The 27491-nt window shown below is 31.2% G+C and overlaps 2 protein-coding genes across 6 annotated transcripts in view; one reads left to right on the forward strand and one right to left on the reverse strand.

Annotated features, from left to right (window-relative positions):
- Positions 1-566, reverse strand: part of LOC118195613 (propionyl-CoA carboxylase alpha chain, mitochondrial-like) — an 80473-nt gene extending 79907 nt beyond the window's left edge. Inside the window, exon 1 of the mRNA XM_035366949.2 lies at positions 287-566. Within this exon, the coding sequence (XP_035222840.1) occupies positions 287-400 (114 nt within the window). The 5' untranslated portion in view covers positions 401-566. The remainder of the gene's footprint in view (positions 1-286) is intronic.
- Positions 567-618: 52 nt separating this feature from the next.
- Positions 619-27491, forward strand: part of faf (ubiquitin carboxyl-terminal hydrolase-like faf) — a 199447-nt gene continuing 172574 nt past the window's right edge. For 2 of the 5 annotated variants that reach the window (XM_085825210.1, XM_085825214.1), the window contains exons 1-2: positions 681-806; positions 26351-26551. In XM_085825210.1, coding sequence (XP_085681336.1) covers positions 26447-26551 — 105 coding nt within the window. In that variant the 5' untranslated portion in view covers positions 681-806; positions 26351-26446. Of the gene's footprint in view, positions 807-872; positions 1029-1612; positions 1759-26350; positions 26552-27491 lie in introns of those variants that run through there. The other 3 variants (XM_085825211.1, XM_085825212.1, XM_085825213.1) reach the window with 3 other exon arrangements.

The following is a 27491-nucleotide window of genomic DNA, read 5'->3' on the forward strand; positions in this document are numbered from 1 at the left end:
ATATTTTGCTACTAATAATCGATCTGAAAATTCTTAATTTTTAAAAAAACAGTTCTATACAACATATATTTCGCACGCTCCTTTGTTAATATCTATTCTTTAATAAATTCTAAATAACTTTTTTAATGACGATATTGCTAAAAGAAAGTTTTGCATGGTAAAACGGACTACAATAGTAAATGATTTTATACGATAACACATTGTAGTAATCAGATTAAAAATTTGAACTCATATTATCTTCTCGTTTAGAAATTACATTTTAAATAATTTTGATTGGATTACAGACCTTAAATAATTTAGCACTGATAGCTGAATTCCACGTTTTCGATTTAGAGGAAAATATCAATTTAGTTGGCAATTTAGAATTAAAAATTAATGGACAACTGCGAGTACAAGCCATGCTTCTAATCCACGACACAGCACTCAGTTTGTTTACATTCCTAAACTCTTATCTTCAATTCGCCAATCGTGCTTGCGATGGTACTTTTGGAATATGAACATTTATTTTCAATTTTTTTATATAATTATTGTGTCTTTTTTCGTAAAAGTACAGTAATTTGTTATTTTCTTTAATGGTAGCAAATTACAGTTTAAGAAGTGTCAGAGTAAATAATAAATTGGTAGTAAAAATATTGGCGAGAGATAGTATATTTAGGCGATACCGTCATCAACATGCAACCCTGCGTCCATACAACTACTGAGTCACCAGCCGGTCAACATTGGCACACGTAAATCTGGCCTGCTTTTATAAACGTAGATGGAGTTTTTATATATAAAATTTTTGTTCGTTTTTGTAAATTTTCTTGGTGAGAATTTATAATTAATTATAATGTTCAATATTTTCTTTCCTACTTTTAAAATTATGTATGCTGTCAGAATTTTTTCACCAGCAGCCAGAAACTTTGACGTTTCAATATGAGTGCCGTCAATGTTGGCATTATTGTTGAAATATTTACATTATTCTTCACAGAGCAGTAAGAATTAGATTCGCGAAAAAACACTGGTACTAACTAATAGGTGCTTGAAAGGTACTCCAAACTGTATCTTGTAGTTTTTAATGATATTAAAGAGGCGTTATGTTTACTAAAAATTTAATGATAGCTTAGGCGATAGGCTTAAGCTAATCAAAATATACTATGTTCATTTTACGACATTTATTATTTTATTTTAGAATTTTGAACAATTTAATATTAAAAGATATTATTTAAACATAATTTGAAGGTTTATTTTTTATTTGCTATATGTTTTGACATCTGCGGACGTTTAATAATAAGTTGATCATAGTTGCCATCAGTTTTAGTAGTAGTATATTATTTTCTTAATATGTCAAATGAATCTTATGTCTTTAATAGTTATATTTGTTGCAGACTTTTGATATTTTATCGTTAATTTATAGCACATTTTGTTTCTTTTATTATAGATATTTGATAACTCGAAACTGGCTCTTTAATCTCGTCATCTCTACCAGTTTACCTTCTTTTTTTGAGATACTATGATACTTCGTGCGCTAATAGATTCGGTTTCATTTCATGTTATATAGTGATAAAATTTGATTACTAAATTGATTAACGTATTTACTACGTTCTTAAATTTAAGTTTTAAGAAATATTACTGTGTAATCTGATTATTTATATCCATCTGACTAATTCCTTCCCATTACGTATATTACGTTCAAGGAAAAACTGTACCTCTAAATCATTTTTCAAAAACAAACACGATTCTTATTTTTTAAAACAAAGCCATCCTTTAACAACATGCGTAAGTTCTGTTACATTAGTGCTTACATTTTTTTTTTGTTTGTTTATTTTGAAACACGGGAATGAGATCTTCAGAAAATGAAAACTAGTCTAGTGTTTTAATTTTTTTGAAGTTAAATATATTTATTGTTTTATTTTTTTTAAAACTGGTATGAATTTATCAGAGATTTGTTTCTATTAAGCTTAAATTCTGCGTAATTACTTCTTTCAGAATTTTCTTTTACAAATATTTAATATTATTTCCCATTTTGAATCTTCAACTTTTACTTGCAACTTCACTTTTACAGTAGTCAATTTCATACAATAGTTGAAGTGATCTCTAAAACCTATGTAAATGTTACTACTGTTTTTCCATAATCCTGTGTGCATATTTCTAAGAGATATTGATTTTAAAAATATATTGCATAAATAATTATATGTAAAGTTGAAACAATTCATGATTCTTTGTTTTATGTAATATTCCTAATTAAGTTGTGTAGGTTGTTCTGTACTAAATTTATGCAAAATAATATTTCATAAAGAAGATAGGAAAATAATAATTTCTCCCATTTGTTTGTTTGCTTACAGTTTCATTAATGGTAACTTTATTCAGAACATTTTTTTAAAATAAAATCTGGTCTGCACAAATTAACATTAATAATTCAGTGAAGAAATCACAAGTGTGGAGCATAACGTTCCCTTTTTAGGCAAACATAATTGGTATTTATGATATCTATAATGTGCTTCAAGTTTTTGTTTTTGTTTAGTGTATAGTACACAATATATATCATTTCTATGTCACAGTAAAATATTTTAGCAATCATTATTTCTTTGAATAATTCTGATTTCTGAAATTATTGAATTTTAGGCTCTTGCCTTGTTTATTTATTTTTTTACAAGCTCAAAATTTTATCATAATATTTTTTAGATCTGCATTAATATATTTATATTTACATGCTTTGTTAACCTTTAATGTAATGTTAGCCCACATAATATTGAACACATTTTAAATACAATACTGAACAAATTTAAATTACATATATGATCATGTTTTTTTTAATTTATATTATTTAGTTCAGTTATTTTAGCCATCAAAATAAGTTTTATCCAGAAAATTACAACTCTTAAAAAATATACTTGAAAGATTATTTAGGAACATCAAATGCTACTAAATTATGTTTCCAGTCTCACTTTGTTTTAAATGAGCAAGTTAAATCATGTCATATATTTTATGAAGCTTTTATAATTTGGCAAAAGAAAATTGTGATATTTAGAAGTTTTGAGTTACTTTTTTGCTGAAATGCCTGCTATAATTAGTTGTTAAAATTAGTAAACTTAATTGTCAAATTTAAAACTTGCAGCTTTTTTAATTCTTAAATAACCAATCTATTCCAGTGGCTGTTTGTTTTAGATAAAATTTCAACATATGATTATTTTATTATTTTAAACACTTGTAGGCTCAAAAATAAATGAATGTTTTTCGTTTCTTTCTTTTCTTTTTTTAAAATAGTATTTGATTTCGCTGAAAATATCTGAAGACACTTAGGCCCCATGCACTTGAATAACTGTTTACTCGATTTGGCATCGAGGTAATGAAATGTTGGAGTCATTGTGAGGTTATACCAATACACTTCTATGACTGTTCCTAATACAGCCCTTTTAGTTAGAGTAGACTAAAGGGTATCCCTTGTATTATCGTGAAGTTGTTGTTTCATTTATCATAAGTTGTTGTTTTCTTTATTGCCAAGTTGTTGTATCATTTATGGTAATCTGAGTAGTTGAATGTTCTGTAAATATACTTCTTACCTAGAATTGGGTGCTCCTTTGACTTTTTAAGTGAAACTATAAGGGTTGCCCAAATGAAAAGTGTGGACAAGTTGAAGAAAAATAATACCTTTATTGTAAATCAAAAGAAATCGCCATGGTCCTTGAAATACAGGTCCCAGCGTTGCAGCAGCAGCTCGATTGATGCCTTTGCTGTAGAAAGATTGGGGCTGATTCCTGAGGAAGTCCTGCACGGCTTCCTTTACTCCATCGTCCGAATAAAAATGTTTTCCATGTAAGGCTCTCTTAAATGACTAAAAGATGTGAAAGTCACAGAGTGACATGTCCGGACTGTACAGGGGGTGCTCCAAAACCTCCCTATGGAATGTGTTTAAGGTCCTCTGGGTTTCCTGGGAGACGTGTGGGTGGGCATCGTCATGCAGAAGGATCGCTCATGTGAGAAGGCCCGGCCATTTGTTTTTTATTGCTTGTCACAGTTTCATCAGAGTACTACAGTATTGTGCGGAATTGATAGTGCTCCCTTGGGGCAGGAACTCTATTAAAAGTGGTCCACGACAATCGAAGAAAAATGAAAGCATCTTTTTCCATGTAGTTATCGTTGCTTTTGATTTCTGTTTTGGAGGAGATGAGCTGTGTTTCCATTGCATACTCATTTTCCTGGATTCGGCTGTGTAGTGTGGCACCAGGTCTCTTCTTCTGCAACGACACAATCCAGAAATGCGGGATTCTCCTCATAATGGATCAAGTGCTGGAGACAGAAGCCCATTCGTCGTTTCTCATGATCAAGGGTCAGGTGTTTTGGTACCCATACTGCACACACTTTGCTGTACCCCAGATGTTTATTCCTTTACTTAGGTTGAATTTGTGACTGATTTCACGGGTCGTAACCCTTCGATTAGCTTGGATCATTTCATTAACGGAGGCAATGAAATCATTGGTGATCGCTTGTTTGTTTGGCCCAATCTTAGCAGATCCGATGTCGTTTGCCGCCCATCACAGAAACATTTACACCATTTGTTTACAGCCGTACGACCTAAACAGTGGTTGCCATACACTGTCACCATTCTTCGATAGATGTCCGCATTACGCTCACCTTTCGCAACCAGAAACCGTACGATCTGGACGCATCCATGGATAGCACAACTTTCCTTTCGCACAATTTAATCTCTTACAAACAGGTTTCACGGTTACACGTCATCCGAGATGCATACATCATACCGCCCTTTATATACTTGTGCAGTGGCGCTGCTATCGATGCATTCATTCTGACATTTCCGCACACGTCCACTTTTCATTTGGACAACCCTCATGTATCGACGTGTACCATAACAAATTCAAGGGAGTGGGCAATGCCAAGTTTGTGCAATTCTCCAATTTTTTTTTTTTAAGTGAAAATAGGTCAAAATGTACATGGATAAAGCCAAGGGAGTGTGCAATTCCTAGTTTGTACAATCCTGCGATTTTTTTAAGTGAAAATAGGTCAATATTTACGTGAATACTGAATTTGTGTAATTCCATGCTACACAAATACAAAATAACAAGTCAAAGAATTGCACAAAGTCAGTATCCATGTACCGCCAAAAATCGACAATTTTTGCCAAAGGGGTAGGTACCTGTAAATATATTTTTACCATTCTTTTTGTTGAATATCTGTGCAAGGTATTTAGTAAAATCTCTGCCATGATTCAATTGCACAATCTCATGACCACAGCCGCTTCTTCAATGCCCATTTTCTACATGAATGGCAGTTTTCCCATGATATTGTGCACTTCCATTGAGGTGGAGCATTTTATGGGAGGCGTTAGAGCCGAACCTAGTGTCATTGGACAGAGCAATCCCTGTACGGTGATCTCAGTAGCAATCAAAGTAACATGTCTGTGGGGTTGCTATAGTGATCTATGGACATGATCAGCTTGTACGTACGGAACAATTTGTCGAACTGAATTTAGCACAGAACAACTACAGATGCAATGCATTATCCAGGTACACTGCTAAAAAAAAAAAAAAATGGGACAGTGCTATATCTCCTGTTCTACTGGGCCGATTGACAAAATTCAAACTGCGTTTTTCATGTCTCGAATGCACGACTTAGGATATATATTAGATATATATATAGCGCTACTCTAACATAGGTATTTTGACACAAAATCGGACTTTTTTCTGAAATAACATACCAATTTTTTTCCATATTTCGATTCTACGACTCAAATTATACCAGAATACCAAGTTTTGTAAAAATTGTACGAGTAGTTTTTAAAATATAAGCTCTCAAAATTTTAGCTCCTCAATGTTAATTGAATTTCGCAAATATTTATTAATATCTCTTTTTTTATTAAACTTTTTTGATTTTTTCTCTCACATTTCGAAATTTAGGTTCATTCCAAATGAAATTTACCCATTTTTTGTGTTTTATTTTTTAAATTTCTATTTTTAAATAATTTTAATAAATTTTTCGAAAAAATTTTGAATTATAACCTATAAAATTTTTATCATCATCTTAAAGTAGGTGTATTTTTAAGCATATCTGCAAAAAATTAGACTTTTTTATTCAGAATTTTCTAAGATATACACGAATTTACATATTTTCGTGTTTTGAAATTTGGCATCTTTTTTTTGAGCGATAATAATGCCAAATGTGGTCTATATATTTTTGTTACAGTGAATTGCCACAGCTATTTTTAACCTTAAATTTCAAGTAAAATTTTACGGAGAATTAATTATATAACATTTTTTCCCTCAATGATGCGTAATAAATATTTATTAATAATATATGAAAAGCTATTTTTTTAAATTATAGATGATATTATTCAAATTTTTAACTATTTTTTTTAAATTTCTCTCTATCTTAAAAAAAAAAAAAAAAATAAAAATAAAAATAAGAGTAAATTTTTGTAAGAATAAATTTTTACCTTCGGCGTTTTATCGTCTGCTACCTCACTTCGTTTAAATCAAATTGTCTAAAACTGAGAATTTTCGTTTGATGTTTATTTGAATTTTATGACATTAACTGCATAACTTATTTCTAAACAAACTGTTGCTTTTGAAGTGGCTGAAAGAGCGGCTGATACTAGCATCCATAAGATTTAGAATAATCATTTTTATAAAAGTCAAATTATGATATAAACATGCAACCCTCTAGAGACTCAATTAATGGAAGTTCAATGGCTATGGAGAAATGATCTGCAGCTACTTAATGGCTGGATAAGTCAGCAGATGCTGTGGACAAGTAAGAATAATTATATAAACGACACCCAACATTCTGGATTCAATTAATAACGAGGATACAATGTTTATTAAAGGAATTTAAGAAGTTTTAAAACATTAAAAATCAACTCATTTTTTTTTTATCCTAAAATGTATTTTTGTGCATAGCGTATTTTCATTATACCCTTAAAATTCTAATTTAGAATGTAATTGTCAAGAACTGAATCCTAATCATCAGTAATATAATATATAATTATTACGGTTATTAATAAATCCTTCTTATAAAGTAATTGCAAATATTTCAAAAAACTTTCTGTCTGAATGCAAATACTTTTCTGTTTAAATATTTTTAATTTTATATTAATCAAGATTGCACACGATATTATTTATTTGCACTTCAATTCTTACCGTCAGTTCTAGTAGAAGTTTCAAATCAATTATATTTAATTAAGGATTGGATTGGATTATTTAATTATGGCAAAGCACACGAGGGCTATCTGCCTAAAGGGAGGGATGCCTTCGTGGAGGACTTTCTAAGGGAAACTGGCTCGTATACACGTTACACATCGTGAAAACCACGAAAACACCCATGCAACCAGCCCGTTCGCGGGATTTGAACCTCGGACCGAACTACCAGTGATCTACGTCTTTACCGCTCGGCCGTTTGTGGGCCTTTATGAAATGGAAGGCGATAACTTTATTTAAAATGATTGTCAGAAATACCAAAATGTTTCGAAAAGTTGGATACTTTTTAATATACTTTCAGAATGCTTAAAGAAAAAGAGAAGAAAAATAAATTTTTTCGTAAAATTTAGTATTTGTATTTTTTTTAATTTAAAACTTTTCAATGTTATGATATTTGATTCTTGCGATTTCAAAAATAAAATATTTGACTAAAATATGAATAACATTTTAAGAAACAAATGTAGGATAAAATTGTGTAAAGCAATGGGCACAATGATAAAACTATTTAAAGCAGTGTATGCAAGTCATCCTAAGTTAAAATGTCGGTTATACATTTCTCTTATTTATATATATCTTTTCTGAACAGAACATTGAAAGGCGTGTAAAACTGTGCTTTACTGTATTTTCTCTTTTAATATAGTATGCAGTTTTCAAACTCATCGTAGTCTGGGTTACAAAGTATTCTTCCGAAAGAAACGCAGTTCAAATAAATAAAATCAAATTCTGGAAAATTGATATTAATAAATATATTTAAAATGCTCAGTTCGAAGGAATAAATAGAAAATTTTAAAACAATTATCTGAAGAGACAATGCAACACAAACAATTAAAATAAAAGTATAAAAATTTAAAAATTACCTAAAATAATAACTATGACAAAAAATATATATAAAGAAAACTATTTGAAAAAAAAAAAAAAAAATAAACGCTGCACCTTTATTTACGCAGTTCGAATAGGTAAATAGAAATTTTTAAAACAGTTATTCGAAAAAAAAAAAAAAAAAAAAGTGCAACTTAAACAATTAAAATGAAATTCGAAAAAAAAAATTACTTAAAATAATAAGTTATAATTAAAAATATAATATAAAGAATATTATTTGGAAAAAGGGAATGATGGTGACTTTTTTTCCTCTCATGGGAAAGGAAACTAGGTTGCCATATATTAAGAAGTTCGCCAAGTGAAGTATTCTTGGCGCAAACTGACAAAAAAGTGCCAACATAAATTTGTGAATTTCTCCATAAATTTCGCTCCAAATTTTACAAAATTTCCTATTTAGGCGTAATTTGAGTCGTAGAATCGAAATATGTAAAAAAATCGGTATGTTATTTCAGAAAAAGTCTGATTTTTTGTCAAAATACCTATGTTAGAATAGTGCTATATATAAATCTAATATATATCCTAAGTCGCACTTTCGAGACATGAAGAACGCAATTTGAATTTTGTCAATCGGCCCAGTAGATCGGGAGATATAGGACTGTCCCATTTTTTTTTTTTTTTTTTTTTTTGAGCAGTGTACATATTCTGCAAATTCTGGGAATATGCCATTGATGCACATGTATGCATCTAGGACTTCAAGTAGATGATGATCCTCAATAATACAATGTAACTTTGCTCTGTTATACTTTGAGAAATTTGAACTATGCCAAAGGCATGTTACAGTTAATTCAAAAGTCAGAATGTCCATTTAAGTTCTATATCAACCATTTATTGCTGTGTAGACTTCTTCACCAATGTTTGTATCATGGAGGTAAGAAAGGAAGGAGTGGCCAACCGGCACTAGAAGTGAAGCACTGCTTCGAAGCTTCGATCACCAGATGGGGTGTTCTTTGTTTACATTCAGAAGCTCGCTTTACAGTGTTCTGATAGTATTTCGACACACAACACTTCCATACAATTCGAAAAAGGGACACTTTCACATGAAAGAAACATTCATAGTGTGATGGATAATAGAAATTTGTATAGTTTAGTGACATTTACGCTAAAATCACAAATTGGTTGTTTCTCGATAACTAACAACAGCGATTTTGATTATGAATTTGTTTTATAAAATTCTAAGCTGTTGAACTACAAAAATATAAATTTTAACAAAAATGTTATGCTTAAAGAATGAAAAATACCTTATGGTACCTTTAAAATTGTATACGTCTTTCGACACCCTCGATAGAGTATTCGCTACTTTTATTTTATGCTTCAAACGCCAAAATGTTTTAAATAAAATAATTTTTTTTCACATCCATATATTATTGTGACATGTACCTTTTAAAATTTTTTAGAGAGGCTTTACTGCTGCTCATTTTAAACTCATCATTTTAATTTTATATATCTGAAAAATAATTCCTTTGGGCTTACACGTTTTACTTATTTGGGTTAATTAAAAATAAAATATAGTGAATGCACAGAAATTAAAGATTTGCACATGCAGGAAATGAAAAATATGAAATATGTATGGGTATTTATGCGTGTGCGTGTAAAAAGCATGTATCTTTCTTTAACAAAATACATAAATATTCATTAAATTGTATATAAATGTATTTGAAATGAAGAATTTATTCATTTACAGTCAAAAGTCGTTAATCCGGACTCGTCGGGACTTCGGCGATTCCGGATTTTCGATTTTTCCGGATTATAGATCATCAGTATAAATGTAGTAAGATGGCATGCAGAAATTCTAAAATTAAAAATATGAAACCGTAATTTATGAAATAAAGAACAATTATGATCTAAAGGGTATCAAAATTTACAAAAAAAAGCTTAATATTTATTTGTTTACTTTATTAAACATTTCTTTCAATGTAAGTTGTTTAAGTTGCTTCGTTTTTTATGTGATAATACATTCTCTTAAATTCTATAAACAGACATAATTTCTTGTTCAGTTACAAAGTTCCGCTGTTCAAGTCCTATAATTGCTGTGTCTACTGACTAATTTGTCAATCGAAATTTTTTCGGTTTCAATAACCTCTGTTACTTTCTTCGCTATTGGAAGCGAATTATAATGACGAGGATTTTGATTTAAATCATATCAAAGATGGAATACATCGAGATGAAATACTACATTTAGTTAGGAATTATAAGCCAAATAAAATAAAATCATCTGCCCTGAAGATAAGGTTAGTGCTGACAGATCAACTTCCAATTCATTGTGTGCCGCAGCATTAAAGATAAACAAAGTTTAGGTAAACAAACGGTAAAGTTTAGATAAACAAAGGATATGCCTTTATCCATTTTTTGTAGCAATTCCACTTTTTGTGTAATGAACTTCGAAACATACTTTCGCTTTGTAGATCCTTTACATATTAATAAATATGTATCAGAAATTCTATTTGACATAATCGAAAGTTCAAGCTTACTTTTATAAAATTGCTCTAACAGTCTGCAAAAAATAATAAGCCGTATCCAATTCGAAGATTAAAGAACAACACAATCTGCAACATTAACTGAAATAGATAATTAGATAATTTTAGCTTAGCTTATACTGTCCGTTATACATTAAATGCACACTCGTAAATGTATTTTGCGCACAAGCACAAGCATATTCGCAGCCGTAAAGATCAACGCGACGCATTCGCAGAAAGTTTGACGCTTTGAGGTTCGGATTATAGATCATTCCGAATTATGGGTGTCCGAATTAACGACTTTTGACTGTATAAACAACTATGAAGAAATCTAATTATCAAATGTATCTAATTTATAATGATTATAAATGTTATTTAAATATATAATAACCTTAATATTGAATTGTAAACATAAATTGAAATCCTGTTGACAAATACGTTATAAAACTATTTAAGCAAGAATTGTTTGTACTGCAAAGCAATCTGTTAAAAGGCATTGTAAAGCAAATGCTATGAGACGCGCACCTAAGAAAGTAATAAAGAGTTTTGGAATATGTATTGTTGAAATTAATGGTAAAAAAAAATCTGATAAGTATAATTAAAAGAATTATTCCCCTTACATTTTATAATAACTGAGTTACAACTTTTAAATAATACTTAAAAAAATCCTTATTTTATTCCCTTTCAGAAATGTTCAGAGAAAGTTAAGTACTATTTAAAGTATTTCGCTAATTTCTAATAATTCTCTAATTTAAAATGAACCGAATAGATCATTAATTATAAATTGACTTATATTTTTTGATTTAAAAGATGCCTCAGAAGCCAAAAAATCATGTCATATTTAAGAAAGTATTTTAGGTAGAAGCTCTATAAATAAAAAAGAAATAATGCATAATTTTAATATTAATAATACAATAAACTTTGATCTTAATTTTTGTACCGTAACGGAATAAAATCGAATTACCTTAAATTTTTTTTCTAATGTAATTAACGAAAACTTGTGAAAATATTTCATTCAAATTAAACCATTCTGAGAAAACTGTTCTGCGAAAAGTATAGCATTTAATTCTGTTCAAAATGAAATGTTGTTTTCATATACTTAGGACTCTGAAGTGTTGTAGAAAAAGAAAATATATACATTTATATGTATATTTACGACAAAATTACAAAATATTTACATACGATCACGTCAAAACCCATTGAATTTAATGGTAAATTACCCAATGTTTTGGTCACCACGTAGGGATCGCCAGAGCTTCAAAGCAGGGTACGGGAGAAACCTTTCAAAAATTTTGCATAAATTCAAATTGGCACTTCTTCGTCACATTATAAGGGACACACGCAAACGTTTATCTAAAATTGAATTTGAATTATATTACCTCCATTTAAAAATTGCTAATTCCACTGAAAATTTTTCCTCATTTGAACATACATCCTGGTCTAGAACCGATACCGTTTGTCAACGGCATAAAAATGTGCTCATTTCTAACGTATACACGTTACACATCGTGAAAACCACGAAAACACCCATGCAACCAGCCCGTTCGCGGGATTTGAACCTCGGACCGAACTACCAGTGATCTACGTCTTTACCGCTCGGCCGTTTGTGGGCCTTTATGAAATGGAAGGCGATAACTTTATTTAAAATGATTGTCAGAAATACCAAAATGTTTCGAAAAGTTGGATACTTTTTAATATACTTTCAGAATGCTTAAAGAAAAAGAGAAGAAAAATAAATTTTTTCGTAAAATTTAGTATTTGTATTTTTTTTAATTTAAAACTTTTCAATGTTATGATATTTGATTCTTGCGATTTCAAAAATAAAATATTTGACTAAAATATGAATAACATTTTAAGAAACAAATGTAGGATAAAATTGTGTAAAGCAATGGGCACAATGATAAAACTATTTAAAGCAGTGTATGCAAGTCATCCTAAGTTAAAATGTCGGTTATACATTTCTCTTATTTATATATATCTTTTCTGAACAGAACATTGAAAGGCGTGTAAAACTGTGCTTTACTGTATTTTCTCTTTTAATATAGTATGCAGTTTTCAAACTCATCGTAGTCTGGGTTACAAAGTATTCTTCCGAAAGAAACGCAGTTCAAATAAATAAAATCAAATTCTGGAAAATTGATATTAATAAATATATTTAAAATGCTCAGTTCGAAGGAATAAATAGAAAATTTTAAAACAATTATCTGAAGAGACAATGCAACACAAACAATTAAAATAAAAGTATAAAAATTTAAAAATTACCTAAAATAATAACTATGACAAAAAATATATATAAAGAAAACTATTTGAAAAAAAAAAAAAATAAACGCTGCACCTTTATTTACGCAGTTCGAATAGGTAAATAGAAATTTTTAAAACAGTTATTCGAAAAAAAAAAAAAAAAGTGCAACTTAAACAATTAAAATGAAATTCGAAAAAAAAAAAATTACTTAAAATAATAAGTTATAATTAAAAATATAATATAAAGAATATTATTTGGAAAAAGGGAATGATGGTGACTTTTTTTCCTCTCATGGGAAAGGAAACTAGGTTGCCATATATTAAGAAGTTCGCCAAGTGAAGTATTCTTGGCGCAAACTGACAAAAAAGTGCCAACATAAATTTGTGAATTTCTCCATAAATTTCGCTCCAAATTTTACAAAATTTCCTATTTAGGCGTAATTTGAGTCGTAGAATCGAAATATGTAAAAAAATCGGTATGTTATTTCAGAAAAAGTCTGATTTTTTGTCAAAATACCTATGTTAGAATAGTGCTATATATAAATCTAATATATATCCTAAGTCGCACTTTCGAGACATGAAGAACGCAATTTGAATTTTGTCAATCGGCCCAGTAGATCGGGAGATATAGGACTGTCCCATTTTTTTTTTTTTTTTTTTTGAGCAGTGTACATATTCTGCAAATTCTGGGAATATGCCATTGATGCACATGTATGCATCTAGGACTTCAAGTAGATGATGATCCTCAATAATACAATGTAACTTTGCTCTGTTATACTTTGAGAAATTTGAACTATGCCAAAGGCATGTTACAGTTAATTCAAAAGTCAGAATGTCCATTTAAGTTCTATATCAACCATTTATTGCTGTGTAGACTTCTTCACCAATGTTTGTATCATGGAGGTAAGAAAGGAAGGAGTGGCCAACCGGCACTAGAAGTGAAGCACTGCTTCGAAGCTTCGATCACCAGATGGGGTGTTCTTTGTTTACATTCAGAAGCTCGCTTTACAGTGTTCTGATAGTATTTCGACACACAACACTTCCATACAATTCGAAAAAGGGACACTTTCACATGAAAGAAACATTCATAGTGTGATGGATAATAGAAATTTGTATAGTTTAGTGACATTTACGCTAAAATCACAAATTGGTTGTTTCTCGATAACTAACAACAGCGATTTTGATTATGAATTTGTTTTATAAAATTCTAAGCTGTTGAACTACAAAAATATAAATTTTAACAAAAATGTTATGCTTAAAGAATGAAAAATACCTTATGGTACCTTTAAAATTGTATACGTCTTTCGACACCCTCGATAGAGTATTCGCTACTTTTATTTTATGCTTCAAACGCCAAAATGTTTTAAATAAAATAATTTTTTTTCACATCCATATATTATTGTGACATGTACCTTTTAAAATTTTTTAGAGAGGCTTTACTGCTGCTCATTTTAAACTCATCATTTTAATTTTATATATCTGAAAAATAATTCCTTTGGGCTTACACGTTTTACTTATTTGGGTTAATTAAAAATAAAATATAGTGAATGCACAGAAATTAAAGATTTGCACATGCAGGAAATGAAAAATATGAAATATGTATGGGTATTTATGCGTGTGCGTGTAAAAAGCATGTATCTTTCTTTAACAAAATACATAAATATTCATTAAATTGTATATAAATGTATTTGAAATGAAGAATTTATTCATTTACAGTCAAAAGTCGTTAATCCGGACTCGTCGGGACTTCGGCGATTCCGGATTTTCGATTTTTCCGGATTATAGATCATCAGTATAAATGTAGTAAGATGGCATGCAGAAATTCTAAAATTAAAAATATGAAACCGTAATTTATGAAATAAAGAACAATTATGATCTAAAGGGTATCAAAATTTACAAAAAAAAGCTTAATATTTATTTGTTTACTTTATTAAACATTTCTTTCAATGTAAGTTGTTTAAGTTGCTTCGTTTTTTATGTGATAATACATTCTCTTAAATTCTATAAACAGACATAATTTCTTGTTCAGTTACAAAGTTCCGCTGTTCAAGTCCTATAATTGCTGTGTCTACTGACTAATTTGTCAATCGAAATTTTTTCGGTTTCAATAACCTCTGTTACTTTCTTCGCTATTGGAAGCGAATTATAATGACGAGGATTTTGATTTAAATCATATCAAAGATGGAATACATCGAGATGAAATACTACATTTAGTTAGGAATTATAAGCCAAATAAAATAAAATCATCTGCCCTGAAGATAAGGTTAGTGCTGACAGATCAACTTCCAATTCATTGTGTGCCGCAGCATTAAAGATAAACAAAGTTTAGGTAAACAAACGGTAAAGTTTAGATAAACAAAGGATATGCCTTTATCCATTTTTTGTAGCAATTCCACTTTTTGTGTAATGAACTTCGAAACATACTTTCGCTTTGTAGATCCTTTACATATTAATAAATATGTATCAGAAATTCTATTTGACATAATCGAAAGTTCAAGCTTACTTTTATAAAATTGCTCTAACAGTCTGCAAAAAATAATAAGCCGTATCCAATTCGAAGATTAAAGAACAACACAATCTGCAACATTAACTGAAATAGATAATTAGATAATTTTAGCTTAGCTTATACTGTCCGTTATACATTAAATGCACACTCGTAAATGTATTTTGCGCACAAGCACAAGCATATTCGCAGCCGTAAAGATCAACGCGACGCATTCGCAGAAAGTTTGACGCTTTGAGGTTCGGATTATAGATCATTCCGAATTATGGGTGTCCGAATTAACGACTTTTGACTGTATAAACAACTATGAAGAAATCTAATTATCAAATGTATCTAATTTATAATGATTATAAATGTTATTTAAATATATAATAACCTTAATATTGAATTGTAAACATAAATTGAAATCCTGTTGACAAATACGTTATAAAACTATTTAAGCAAGAATTGTTTGTACTGCAAAGCAATCTGTTAAAAGGCATTGTAAAGCAAATGCTATGAGACGCGCACCTAAGAAAGTAATAAAGAGTTTTGGAATATGTATTGTTGAAATTAATGGTAAAAAAAAATCTGATAAGTATAATTAAAAGAATTATTCCCCTTACATTTTATAATAACTGAGTTACAACTTTTAAATAATACTTAAAAAAATCCTTATTTTATTCCCTTTCAGAAATGTTCAGAGAAAGTTAAGTACTATTTAAAGTATTTCGCTAATTTCTAATAATTCTCTAATTTAAAATGAACCGAATAGATCATTAATTATAAATTGACTTATATTTTTTGATTTAAAAGATGCCTCAGAAGCCAAAAAATCATGTCATATTTAAGAAAGTATTTTAGGTAGAAGCTCTATAAATAAAAAAGAAATAATGCATAATTTTAATATTAATAATACAATAAACTTTGATCTTAATTTTTGTACCGTAACGGAATAAAATCGAATTACCTTAAATTTTTTTTCTAATGTAATTAACGAAAACTTTCATTCAAATTAAACCATTCTGAGAAAACTGTTCTGCGAAAAGTATAGCATTTAATTCTGTTCAAAATGAAATGTTGTTTTCATATACTTAGGACTCTGAAGTGTTGTAGAAAAAGAAAATATATACATTTATATGTATATTTACGACAAAATTACAAAATATTTACATACGATCACGTCAAAACCCATTGAATTTAATGGTAAATTACCCAATGTTTTGGTCACCACGTAGGGATCGCCAGAGCTTCAAAGCAGGGTACGGGAGAAACCTTTCAAAAATTTTGCATAAATTCAAATTGGCACTTCTTCGTCACATTATAAGGGACACACGCAAACGTTTATCTAAAATTGAATTTGAATTATATTACCTCCATTTAAAAATTGCTAATTCCACTGAAAATTTTTCCTCATTTGAACATACATCCTGGTCTAGAACCGATACCGTTTGTCAACGGCATAAAAATGTGCTCATTTCTAAATTCCAAAAACTCACACACCTGTCGGATAGTCCCAATTATCTAGCTGATCTTCCCACTGTAAACGTTAACTCCATCGTTAATATCTCCAATAGGAATCTTTCGGAGGATCAGTTAAAAGTATTAAAATATAATTTCAACTTTTCAAAGACATCTAAACCTTCAATTCCTCAAATCATCGCCCCTATAGAGAAAGCCTTTAAATTCTCCAAAATTTCGGAAACGCAGAAGGATACAATCCGCCACCTAATTACTCATAACGTTAATTTTAACAATAAATCTTTGGGTTCTAATCTTAGCAAAAAGGAAAATGAGATCTTACGTGAAATTAATTCTGATACTAATATCATTATCTCTAAAGCTGATAAGGGCGGACAGATCGTTGTTATGGACAAACACACATATATTACTGGAGTCTCTAAATTGATAAATGAAGGCCCATACTGCTCGATCCCTAAAGATCCTTCAACTTCGGACCTCATGAAAGTAAAAAGTGCTATTAAATCTTCCCACATTCTGCCAACTCAGTTGAAGAAATCACTTATTCCACCTATTACTAATTGCGCTAGACTTTATGCTCTTCCAAAAGTCCACAAAACCGGTATTCCTTTTCGACCAGTTGTTTCCAACATAGGTACTGCTTCATATCCTTTGGCCAAATATTTAGTTTCCAGATTTTCTCCTCTACTTGATAACAATATTCACACTGTAAAAAATTCTGTTGAAGTCATTGATAAACTTAAAAATATTTCCCCACTTCGTTCCATTATGGTTTCATTTGATGTCAAATCATTGTTTACTAATGTTCCGGTCGAAGGAGCACTAAATTGTCTTGAAACTAGGCTTCGGGAATTTCACTTCACACATACTGAAATTAATGAGTTGGTTTCGCTTACTAAAGTTTCTCTAAGTCAAACCCACTTTGTTTTCCAAAATGCATATTTTCGTCAAGTTGAAGGATTGGCTATGGGTAATCCTCTCAGTCCGGTACTTGCTGACATTTATATGCACTATTTTGAGATGAAATTATTTGATAAATTATCTTTTCGTCTTTGGATTCGGTATGTTGACGACACTTTCGCACTTTTTGACGGTTATAAAGAGGATTTATCCGAGATTCTATCTATTATGAATTCAATTGATCCAGCCATCCAATTCACTCTTGAAATTGAATCCAACAATTCCCTCCCCTTCCTCGATATTCTTATAATCCGCAATGAAACCGATTTTAGCACCACTGTGTACCGTAAACCCTTTGCAGTTTGTTTACCACCCCATGCCAAGTCATGCCACCCTGTTAAGCAAAAAATGGCTTCTTTTTACTATTATGTTTTCCGCGCGCTAAAAGTTTGTTCCTCTGAATCTTTGCTTACCAATGAACTTAATTATTTGAGAGCAGTTGCGATTGACCGTGGATTTTCTCCCGTGATTATTGATAAAGCCGTCAAAAAATTTTCAGATTCCCATCAAAGAAGACATTCCACTGTTAGAAATAATATCAATGACCTTGTCGTGCTTCCATTTTATCCTTCTGTTAGCTATAAAATTGCACGGATTCTCCAGAAATTCAATTTTCAAGTCGGTTTCTCCCCTATTAATAAAATTCACCCTTCGATTCTAAAAGATTGCGTTTCTGTCTTGAATTCTTGGGGAATTTATAGTATATCATGTCAGTGTGGTTTAAGATATATTGGCCAAACAAAAAGAGCGTTGAAGTTTCGTATCAAGGAACATGAATCTTATGTCAAAAAAGGGGAAATTAACAAGTCTTCAATAGCGTATCATAGCTGGACTTTTAACCATAATTTTGATTTTGGGTCTGCAAAAATCATCCAAAAGGCTTCTTCCATAGGCGAATTGGATTTTCTTGAGGCTTTTCACATTCACAAAGATTTAGAAAGTTTAGTTAATGATTTGAAGTCCAATCCAGTCCTTCCTAATGCCTTTAAAATTCTACTGTCTTAATTCAATTATTTTTTCCGATAGATGGCGTTACCTCCTCGCACTTGGTACTACCAGAGGGTATAAAAATCCGTTCAGTGGTTGCTTTCCATTATTTGAAGTTCAGATTTTGAGCGTAATGTGCATTTGCCCCTCGCTCCCTATTTTAACTTCGCTAATATTTCTTTATGCTTGATCAGACAGCCTGGCTCAGTAAAAGTAGGCGGCCAGTGCAACTCTGATTAAAAATCTAGTTATAACCACATGCAGTGCTGATAAGCACCACGTGTTTCTGTGATTCCTATTTTCTTCTTTCTATGTATTTCTTTCTCCTGATGAGGAGGGACCTTTAGCTGCCCTCGAAATCGATTGAGTGTTTCATTATACCTACGCTAAATATAAGGTTGTTTTTTACGGTTTTGATTGAATTTTGATTGCTTGATTATTTAAAATCAGTTTGAAAGTTGATTGAGAATTTTATTTCTGCACTGTTACTTCTTAGGAAAAGTCAAGTTGTGTTATGATTGAATAGACTGTTTTAAATGTAAAAATTTCATTTCTTTTGCTTTTGCTGAGTTTCCAGGTATTTGATATGTTAAGAAGTAATTTGGAATATATATTTTGAAAAAAATCTCCTGTTATTTTTAATGTGTGTTATTTTCAGTATTTTCTACTTCTGAATTATTATCAAAGGTGTATTAAGGGTTTAAAGACTTTCATCGTGAATGGCATGTTTAAATACTTCAGGGTGAATTTGAAGTGATCTGATATTTCTTTCATAAATGAGCTAGTTCGGCCCTGATTGTACTATTTTTAGTGTCCTCGGCAATCAGTATGATTATGAGAGATGGAAAAATATTTCTCTAGAAATAATAATAAAAATTGTAAGAGTAAAAATACATAAAACTAATTAACCTGCTCCTTGCCTTTGAATTAAAGGTACTTACTTTAATTTCCATGTATGAGCTGAGAATTTTTGAAACTTTTCCGAAGCTAAATTACGAGGGTCATCTTACATAAGGACCCACTATTCTAGCAAAAAATGTAGGTTATTTTTCCATTAACTGGGTACAAGTGATAAATCGCTGAATATCATACTTTTTATTTCTTTTATTAAGAAAATAATTTTTAATGTAATATTTGTGTTATGGAAATGAGTTGTTTTATTTCAGAAATGATTTATAATTCTGATTTGTTGCATCATCACGAAAATGAAAGATACAATGTTGGTTGAAATTTGCACTCACCTTTCTCCACTCTTGAACTTGTTTTTCATTTACAGAGAAATGCCAAGCAACTTTACTGTTCTTAGAATTTTCAACAAACATAATCATTTATAATTTGAATTTCTCTTCCTGCTCATCTTTCAAGCAAAAAACAAAAATGGCACAGATAAGACAAGCACATATAGCACAGATTGTATACAGCACTATAAATGAAAATGGAATAAATGTGGAAGATTCAGGGAGAATAGCCTGAGTTAAAACTATCTTTGCTGGGATTTTACTTCAGTGATTTGATTGGAAAATATTCCACTCATTCTATCTGCTTGGCAACATTTTCATCATCATGGCAACGTGTTTGAACATCACATGAATTGTTTTTTTCATTTTGGCATGTATATATATTTCATACTTGGGGAATATTTTTGGAGAAAAGACATACTCCCAGTTTATATTCTGAAATACAGAATTCAGATAATCCGAATGATCTATAATCCGGACCTCAAAGCTACAAACTTTCTGCGCATGCGTAAATGCATAATGCGTTTACGAATGCACATAATATGTTTACATATGCGCGTTTAATGTATAACGGACGGTAAAAGCTGAGTTAAAATTGTCTAATTATCTATTTCAGTTAATGTTGCAGATTGCATTGTTTCTTAATCTTCTAATTGGATCCGGCTTATTATTTTTTGCAGACTGTTAGAGCAATTTTATAAATGTAAGCTTGAACTTTAGATTATGTCAAAAAGAATTTCCCATTCTGGAGCTGCCAAAGGATCTACAAAGCGAAAGCATGTTTCGATGTCCATCAAACAAAAAGTGGAATTGTTGCAAAAAATGGATAAAGGCGTATCCTTTGTTTCTCCAACCATTCCGAAATCTGTTTATCAATTTTACGCTGCTCTGCAGGGGGTGTCGTGGCGTGCAATTAACTGGAAGTTGATCTGTCAGCACTATCCTTATCTTCAGGACAGATGTTTTTATTTTATTTGGCTTATAATTCCTTTCTAAATGCAGTATTTCATCTCGATGTACTCCGCCTTTGATATGATTTAAATCAAATTCATCGTCATTATGAATATCACTATTGCAATTTTCTAATTTCGATTATGCGTAATGTATGCTTTACGCATGCGCGCATTGAAAGAAATGTTTAATAAAGTAAACAAATAAATGTTAAATTTTTTTTTGTAAATTTTGAAACCCTTTAGATCATAATTGCTCTTTATTTCATAAATTACGGTTTCATATTTTTAATTTTATAATTTTTGCATGCCATCTTACGAGATTTAAATTGATGATCTATTCCGTAAAAACCGATAATCCAGAATCGCCGAAGTCCCGACGAGTCCGGATTAAAGACTTTTGACTGTATATATTTTTCAGTCCACCATAAAAGGTGGTAGAGTTCACATCAAATTTGCATAAATAATTCAGTCAGAAATTTTGAAGCAACGAATCACTCTTTACTGAGATAATCAATAGATGCAGTTTATGGGAAAGCAAAAGGTTGAATGAAGATGGTGATTGCAGTAGAAATAAAGAAGGAAGTCGCTGAGAAGCACAAATGAAATAAAAGAGCTTAAATAATTTTGGGCACAAACTAGTACCAGTCACTTTGGCATATGTTTTAAACTAATAAACTGCTTGTTATTTTTTTAGATAATAAACAGATACAAGTTCCAGATTATGCCTTTTAATGTACATTTTTTATTAATGCCAGGATCCTATAACTTTAAGAAAACTCCATTGTAAACTTATCATGAACGGCAGGTCCCAAATTTTAATCATTTATTTCAAAATGGAAAAGGGGAAGATAATTAGCAGTTTATTTTTATATTTCTTCAGGAAAACTAAATTGGCCTATCAAGACTTGAGGCCAGTTTACACCTGTCTGAACGAGCTGCAGAGAGCCCCTCGCTACGACTACTTTGACAATGTAAACGCTCACTTCGTCAAATTAGAAACGTAGGGGAGATGAGTCAGCAAGTCCTTTCTACTTGAATTAGTTGAAAATCTATCTGGGCAGTAACTCCAAGCAGTGTTGGCAGAGATGTTGTGTCCAATTTTTTCGTTGTATCGAAAATGAGGAGATAGCGAGATAAATTAACTGTGGCATTTTTTAATGCATATGCATCTTGTGAAGTGCTATGCGATACTTCACTACCTAAATATATGACCATTGTTTACTACTACCTAAATATAACGTTGATATAACTACTGATCAGAATTAATTTAGGTTTTTGATATTGTAGAAAAAACACAGAAAATTAAAGTACCAAATTCAAAATATTTATTTTAAACATATTTATTTTTTTTTAATTTTCTCTAATCAAAAAACAATTAAATTATATGTTTTTCAACTACCTAATAAAATAATTCAATTACCCAATAAAATACAGTTTTCAATTAAAAAATAAGTGAAAGGGCAAACATTAATTTTATTTTGTTGATATAAATTTCGAAAAACCAGATTCTGTGGTCAATTACATCTAATAAAATATAATATAAAATTTTGTTTTATAGATTTTCTTTTTTATTTGAACCACAAATTAGATTTTATTTACAAATGATCAGTCAAAAGTATTAAAATAAAAATCTCTGACAGAAGGCATATTAGGCTATTATTGATGTGTTAAAATTTGTGAGCGTTGGAGAGTTCAAGCAAAAGATTAATAATTTTTGTCAACCTCATATACAGAAAATGGCCTCGAACACTTGTGGAATAAATATGCTGATAGTGCATTTTGGCACTCTGAATATTGCAGAGAACTGTAGGAGTCACCCATTCCTAGAAACCGAAGTGCTATTTGCGTTTTAATTTTCTGGCAAAGCATCTCGAAAGACCGTATTGGGGGGGGGAGAATAAAAGGAGAGATAATTTCCAATGAAGTTTCAAATTATCCTTTACACGCATTCTGATTTCTCCCTACCCCGGAACAGAAATTAATTCTTTGGAAATTGTTTTGCAAACTTCAAGCACAGACATTTGCACGTCGGTATCCATTTTGCAAACAAATGGATGCAAGTTGTCAGTCTGCTCTGATTGGTATAAACAATCTGTCGGAGTACAGGTCTGTTCACTCGGTTCGAGATGCTCAACGAGCCCCTCCTCGAAAGTCACTCGAGCTCACTCAGAGAAGTGTAAACCGGCTTTTAAACAGGGTTACATAAAAGTTGTATCTTTTGAGTGTGTTGTGATGCTGCACTTATCTGTTATAGGCATCAAGTCACACTGGTGAGTTTTTGTTTACCCAAAATGATTAATGGGAAAGTAATGAAATAAATCAAGACTAACAGTCACTGCTATAACTTTTGTAAAATATTGTTATGAAATGTACTGGCGCAGTAAGATGGCTTCCCAGCAAAGCAGTTTTAGGGTTGCCATAAAATAGCAAGGAAGGCAGGGTTGTCACATTTGGCGAAAAATCATCCATTTGGCGACAAAATTGTCGATATGCCATGGACGGATGGAGAACCTTCTGGAATGAATTCTTACCGTTTTAGCCCAGAATGTTCTCGAAAACAAGCTGAAAGCTATATAAACCCTGCTGGTCCGCAGTCGGTGAGTGTATGTGCCTCGAGAGTGCGAGATAGTGTCTCGAGTCGATCGAGTTGACAGTGGGGCAGCAAGTGCTGAGTGGGTCGTTGAGTTCACTGAAGGAGTCTCTTAGTGTATCGCGGTTAGTGCCTCGTCGAGAGAGTGTGTTGAGTTCCATAAACGACTGAACAGAAGAATCGGGAGCTGTGCTCTGTATGTCGTCAAGTGCATCACGAGTTGTATCGTGCAGAGTCTCGAGAGTACGTGGAGTTCCGAGAACGACCGAGCAGAGTTGGGAGCTGTACTTCGGTGCTTTGCAGTGAAGCTGTCTCTACCGTTATAACCTGATAGTGTGAAAGCTGTGTCGCTGATTGTTCCAGCGTGTTTATAACAGTTCGACGACTGTAAAAGGGATTTTGGAGCTGTCCTGATTAATATTGGTAAATAAAGTGTGTTTCGATATTTCATCAAGTGTCGTCGTTATTGACTTGAAATCTATGAACTCTGTACGAACGTGAAGGAAGAAAATAATGCAACAACTGGTGTCGGGGAGGAGCGTAACAATATCTATATGAAAAATTATCTTTTGAGTTTATGTAATGAATGTAATAATTTATGTTTTATATGTAGAGAAAATAAGTAATATCAATAATGATATATTACCTAATTTCTAAATAAATCATGAAACTAAATATTATGCCTAATATTAAATACAAGAAATTAAATAATGTGGAAATGCGGGTTCATGGATTTGGAATGAATAATGACGACACTTGATGAATTATCAAAAAACACTTTATTGGCAAGTATTATTCAAGACAGCTCTAATAACACATTTACAGTCGTCGAAGAACAACTATAAACACTCTGAAAGAATCAGTGACACAGCCTCCAAGCTATCAGGCTATAACGGTGGAGACAGCTTCATGGCAAAAAACCAGACTACAGCTTCCGACTCTGCTCAGTCTTCTTGGAACTCTACGTACTCTTGAGACTCTCCACACTACAACTCGAGATGCACTCGACAATACACTAGAATACAGGTCCCAACTCCTCTCTTCAATCGTTCCTGGATCTCAACACACTCCAAGATCAAACTCGACGATGCGCTAACTCGCGTTACACTAAGATATTCTCTTGATGCACTCGATGACCAACTCGACACTAGACTTCGAGACACTCACTCACACTTTCAAAAATTTATTTGACATTTTTAATTATCTTTGAATTATATCAGATTCTGGAGTTTCACAAAATTTTTAACATACAAGTACATCTGTGTGTGTGCAATTTTTAGTATGATACTTTTCCCTTACGATTTAAATATACTTCTTTGATAAAGACTACAACATTATTAAAATATGTAAACAAAACTTTTATTCCAGAAAAGATTTTTAAAACATTAATTTGCTTTATCCAACCTAGGAAATGGAGATTTAATGTTAAGTTTATACTCTATTTAATTTATGTTTTATCAGAATACTAGAAAATACATTTAGTTAGCAACAATAATTGGTACTTTTCCGTTTCGCCGGCCCAAATCTCGCCAAGCAGACTTTATTGGCGACAACATACAGTATACACATAAAAAATTTTAACAAATGTTAGTTCTAAGATTTTTTTATTTTGAAGGCATAAGTATTTTAATAGCGTTTAAAATTTTGTAAAAACCCAATAAATAAGTACAATAAATTTGTAAAAAAGGCGTAATTTAAGAATTTATTATGCTTTCATGGTTCAACAAGCTGATTCGCCATTTCATATCTCATGACCCCAAGTGTTCTCATCTCGTGTAAACTACGTTACAAAAATCTAATTCTCTCAGTAATTATCTACATTAATTTCAAGTTTAATTTTAATTTGGAATACAAGTTTAAATTCAAGAATTATTTCAATTCGTACGAATAGCTTACTCAGAAATTATGTAAAACCGCAGTGCTTTACTTCGCTAGTGTATTCTTATTAGAATTGATGAATTTAACCCTTGCCTTTGCCTTTTCTATATTTTCGCCTTCGAATGAGCGGTGTGATTGCATTCTGATTGCCTTAATTACCACAATTAGCCTTAGGATAATAGCCTTAGGGCATAAAATTTTACTATCTGATTAAAATTCCATGTAATTGTATGCCAGTATTGAAAGGATTGGATTGGATTATTCAATTATGGCAAAGCACACGAGGGCTATCTGCCTAAAGGGAAGGATGCCTTCATGGAGAACTTCTAAGGGAAACTGCCTCGTATACATGTTACACATGGGGAAAACCACGTAAACGCCCATGCAGCCAGCCCGTTCGCGGGATTCGAACCTTGGACTGAACTACCAGTGTTCAGCGTCTTTACTGCTTGGCCACTAGTGGGCCACCAGTATTGAAAGAACCATTCAATCTGATAAGAAATGGCTGTGACTTGTTTTGAAATTAGGTGTAAAAGGTTACCAGCCAGGATATTCCGTTTGGCGTCGGTTGTACCATTATCGGCATACATTTATCGCATGCGCCGGCAAAACGGAAAAGTACCCAATAATTTTTATGTAGTTTAATGCAACAAAATGATTATCACAGATTATTTAAATGTATTATATTTCTGTGCTTATGAACTTATATTTCTGTTGACATTTATTTGTGTTAAATCTCTAGTGTGTGACATTGTGCCCACATATATAATTATTAATGCATAAAAGAAGAAGAGATGAAAATTTAAAGTATTTCTTCTTTCTTTTGTTCTTTCCTTCCCCCCCCCTTTACCTTTAAGTGGGAGAACAAACCAGATTAATTTGCATGGATCTTGAAAATTTGATTAAAATTTTATTATGCTTTGTATATAACCTGAATTTATTTGTATTGTGTAATTGTCAACATACGTTTATGCATTTTTTTTTAACTTATAGAATATGCATATTATTTCTTTGCAGTAAATACTAATGTTGGACTTAACAAGTATAGAAACTAATGGTGGCTAGACATTTTTAAATCAAGAGCAGTTAGAGCATCTTGTATTATTTGAAATCATGACAATAGTCATGCGTGGTGGCCAAATTGGCGGAGGTGACTCTCCACAAGAGAATATTCCATTGCAGCCACCAAGAAATAATCCAGTACCTAGTCCAAATGTTGTAAGTTTTTTAAATATTAAATTAATGAAATATGTAATTTTATCAACTGTTTTTGGTAATTTTTATATCTGGACATGAAAATACAAAAATTTTTAAATATGAATATTTGTGTATAAGTCATGCATACTCTGATATTGACATATTGACACAATCATGTTGGTGCAAATTAATGATTCTTTGCAAATGAAAAGTTAAAAGTTAGTTGTTGGCTCAAAGTTGGAAATCTATGCAGCATTTTTAAGAAAGATTCACAGACTGTATCAGTATTTATCATAAATCGGCAATCATTATCAACACATAAAAAGAAAATACACTTTGACAATTTAAAATGCAAATTTTAATAATCAGATAAGGATTATATTGAGAAAACATTCAGAAAATAAAATGCTTAATTTTTTCATGAAATCCTGTAATTTTTTTCCACTGTCCTTCTCTTCATGTACACAGCAATCTATTTTTTGCTTAAAACATTCAGAAAATTGCATTAACTTGGCATCGCACAAACTTCAGCATTATGCACTGGCTATTTACCACATCTCATCTTGTCTCATCTCTCTTTAATGATTTTGCTGCAAAATACTGTATTCCTGCAGAAATTTTACTGCAATTTCTTCCTTTATTGGCAAATTTCTACATGCGCATTAAAATTGGGTTTAAGGAAAAAAATTTCATGATTTGTTGATTAAAAGCTGTTGCAACTTGAAATACAACAAAAAGAATGCATATGGAAATGGTGATATTGCTTTACTGAGCAATTGTTATGTGAATGGTTTCCTGGAGAATGCTTATTTGCATAGTTGCCAGTTTGGCATATTCTGAAAATTTGGTGACTTCTAATGAGCTTGATGGGATAATATGTAAGTACTCATACTTGGTCTGCTTTTCCATTATTGAAAGAAAACTTTGCTACATTTTGTTATAGAAAATTTATTAAGAGTTT

The sequence above is a fragment of the Stegodyphus dumicola genome, chromosome 10 (genome assembly GCF_044657685.1).
Source record: "Stegodyphus dumicola isolate Sdum_Otavi_A_Nest chromosome 10, ASM4465768v1".
In the NCBI taxonomy this organism is placed as follows: domain Eukaryota; kingdom Metazoa; phylum Arthropoda; class Arachnida; order Araneae; family Eresidae; genus Stegodyphus; species Stegodyphus dumicola.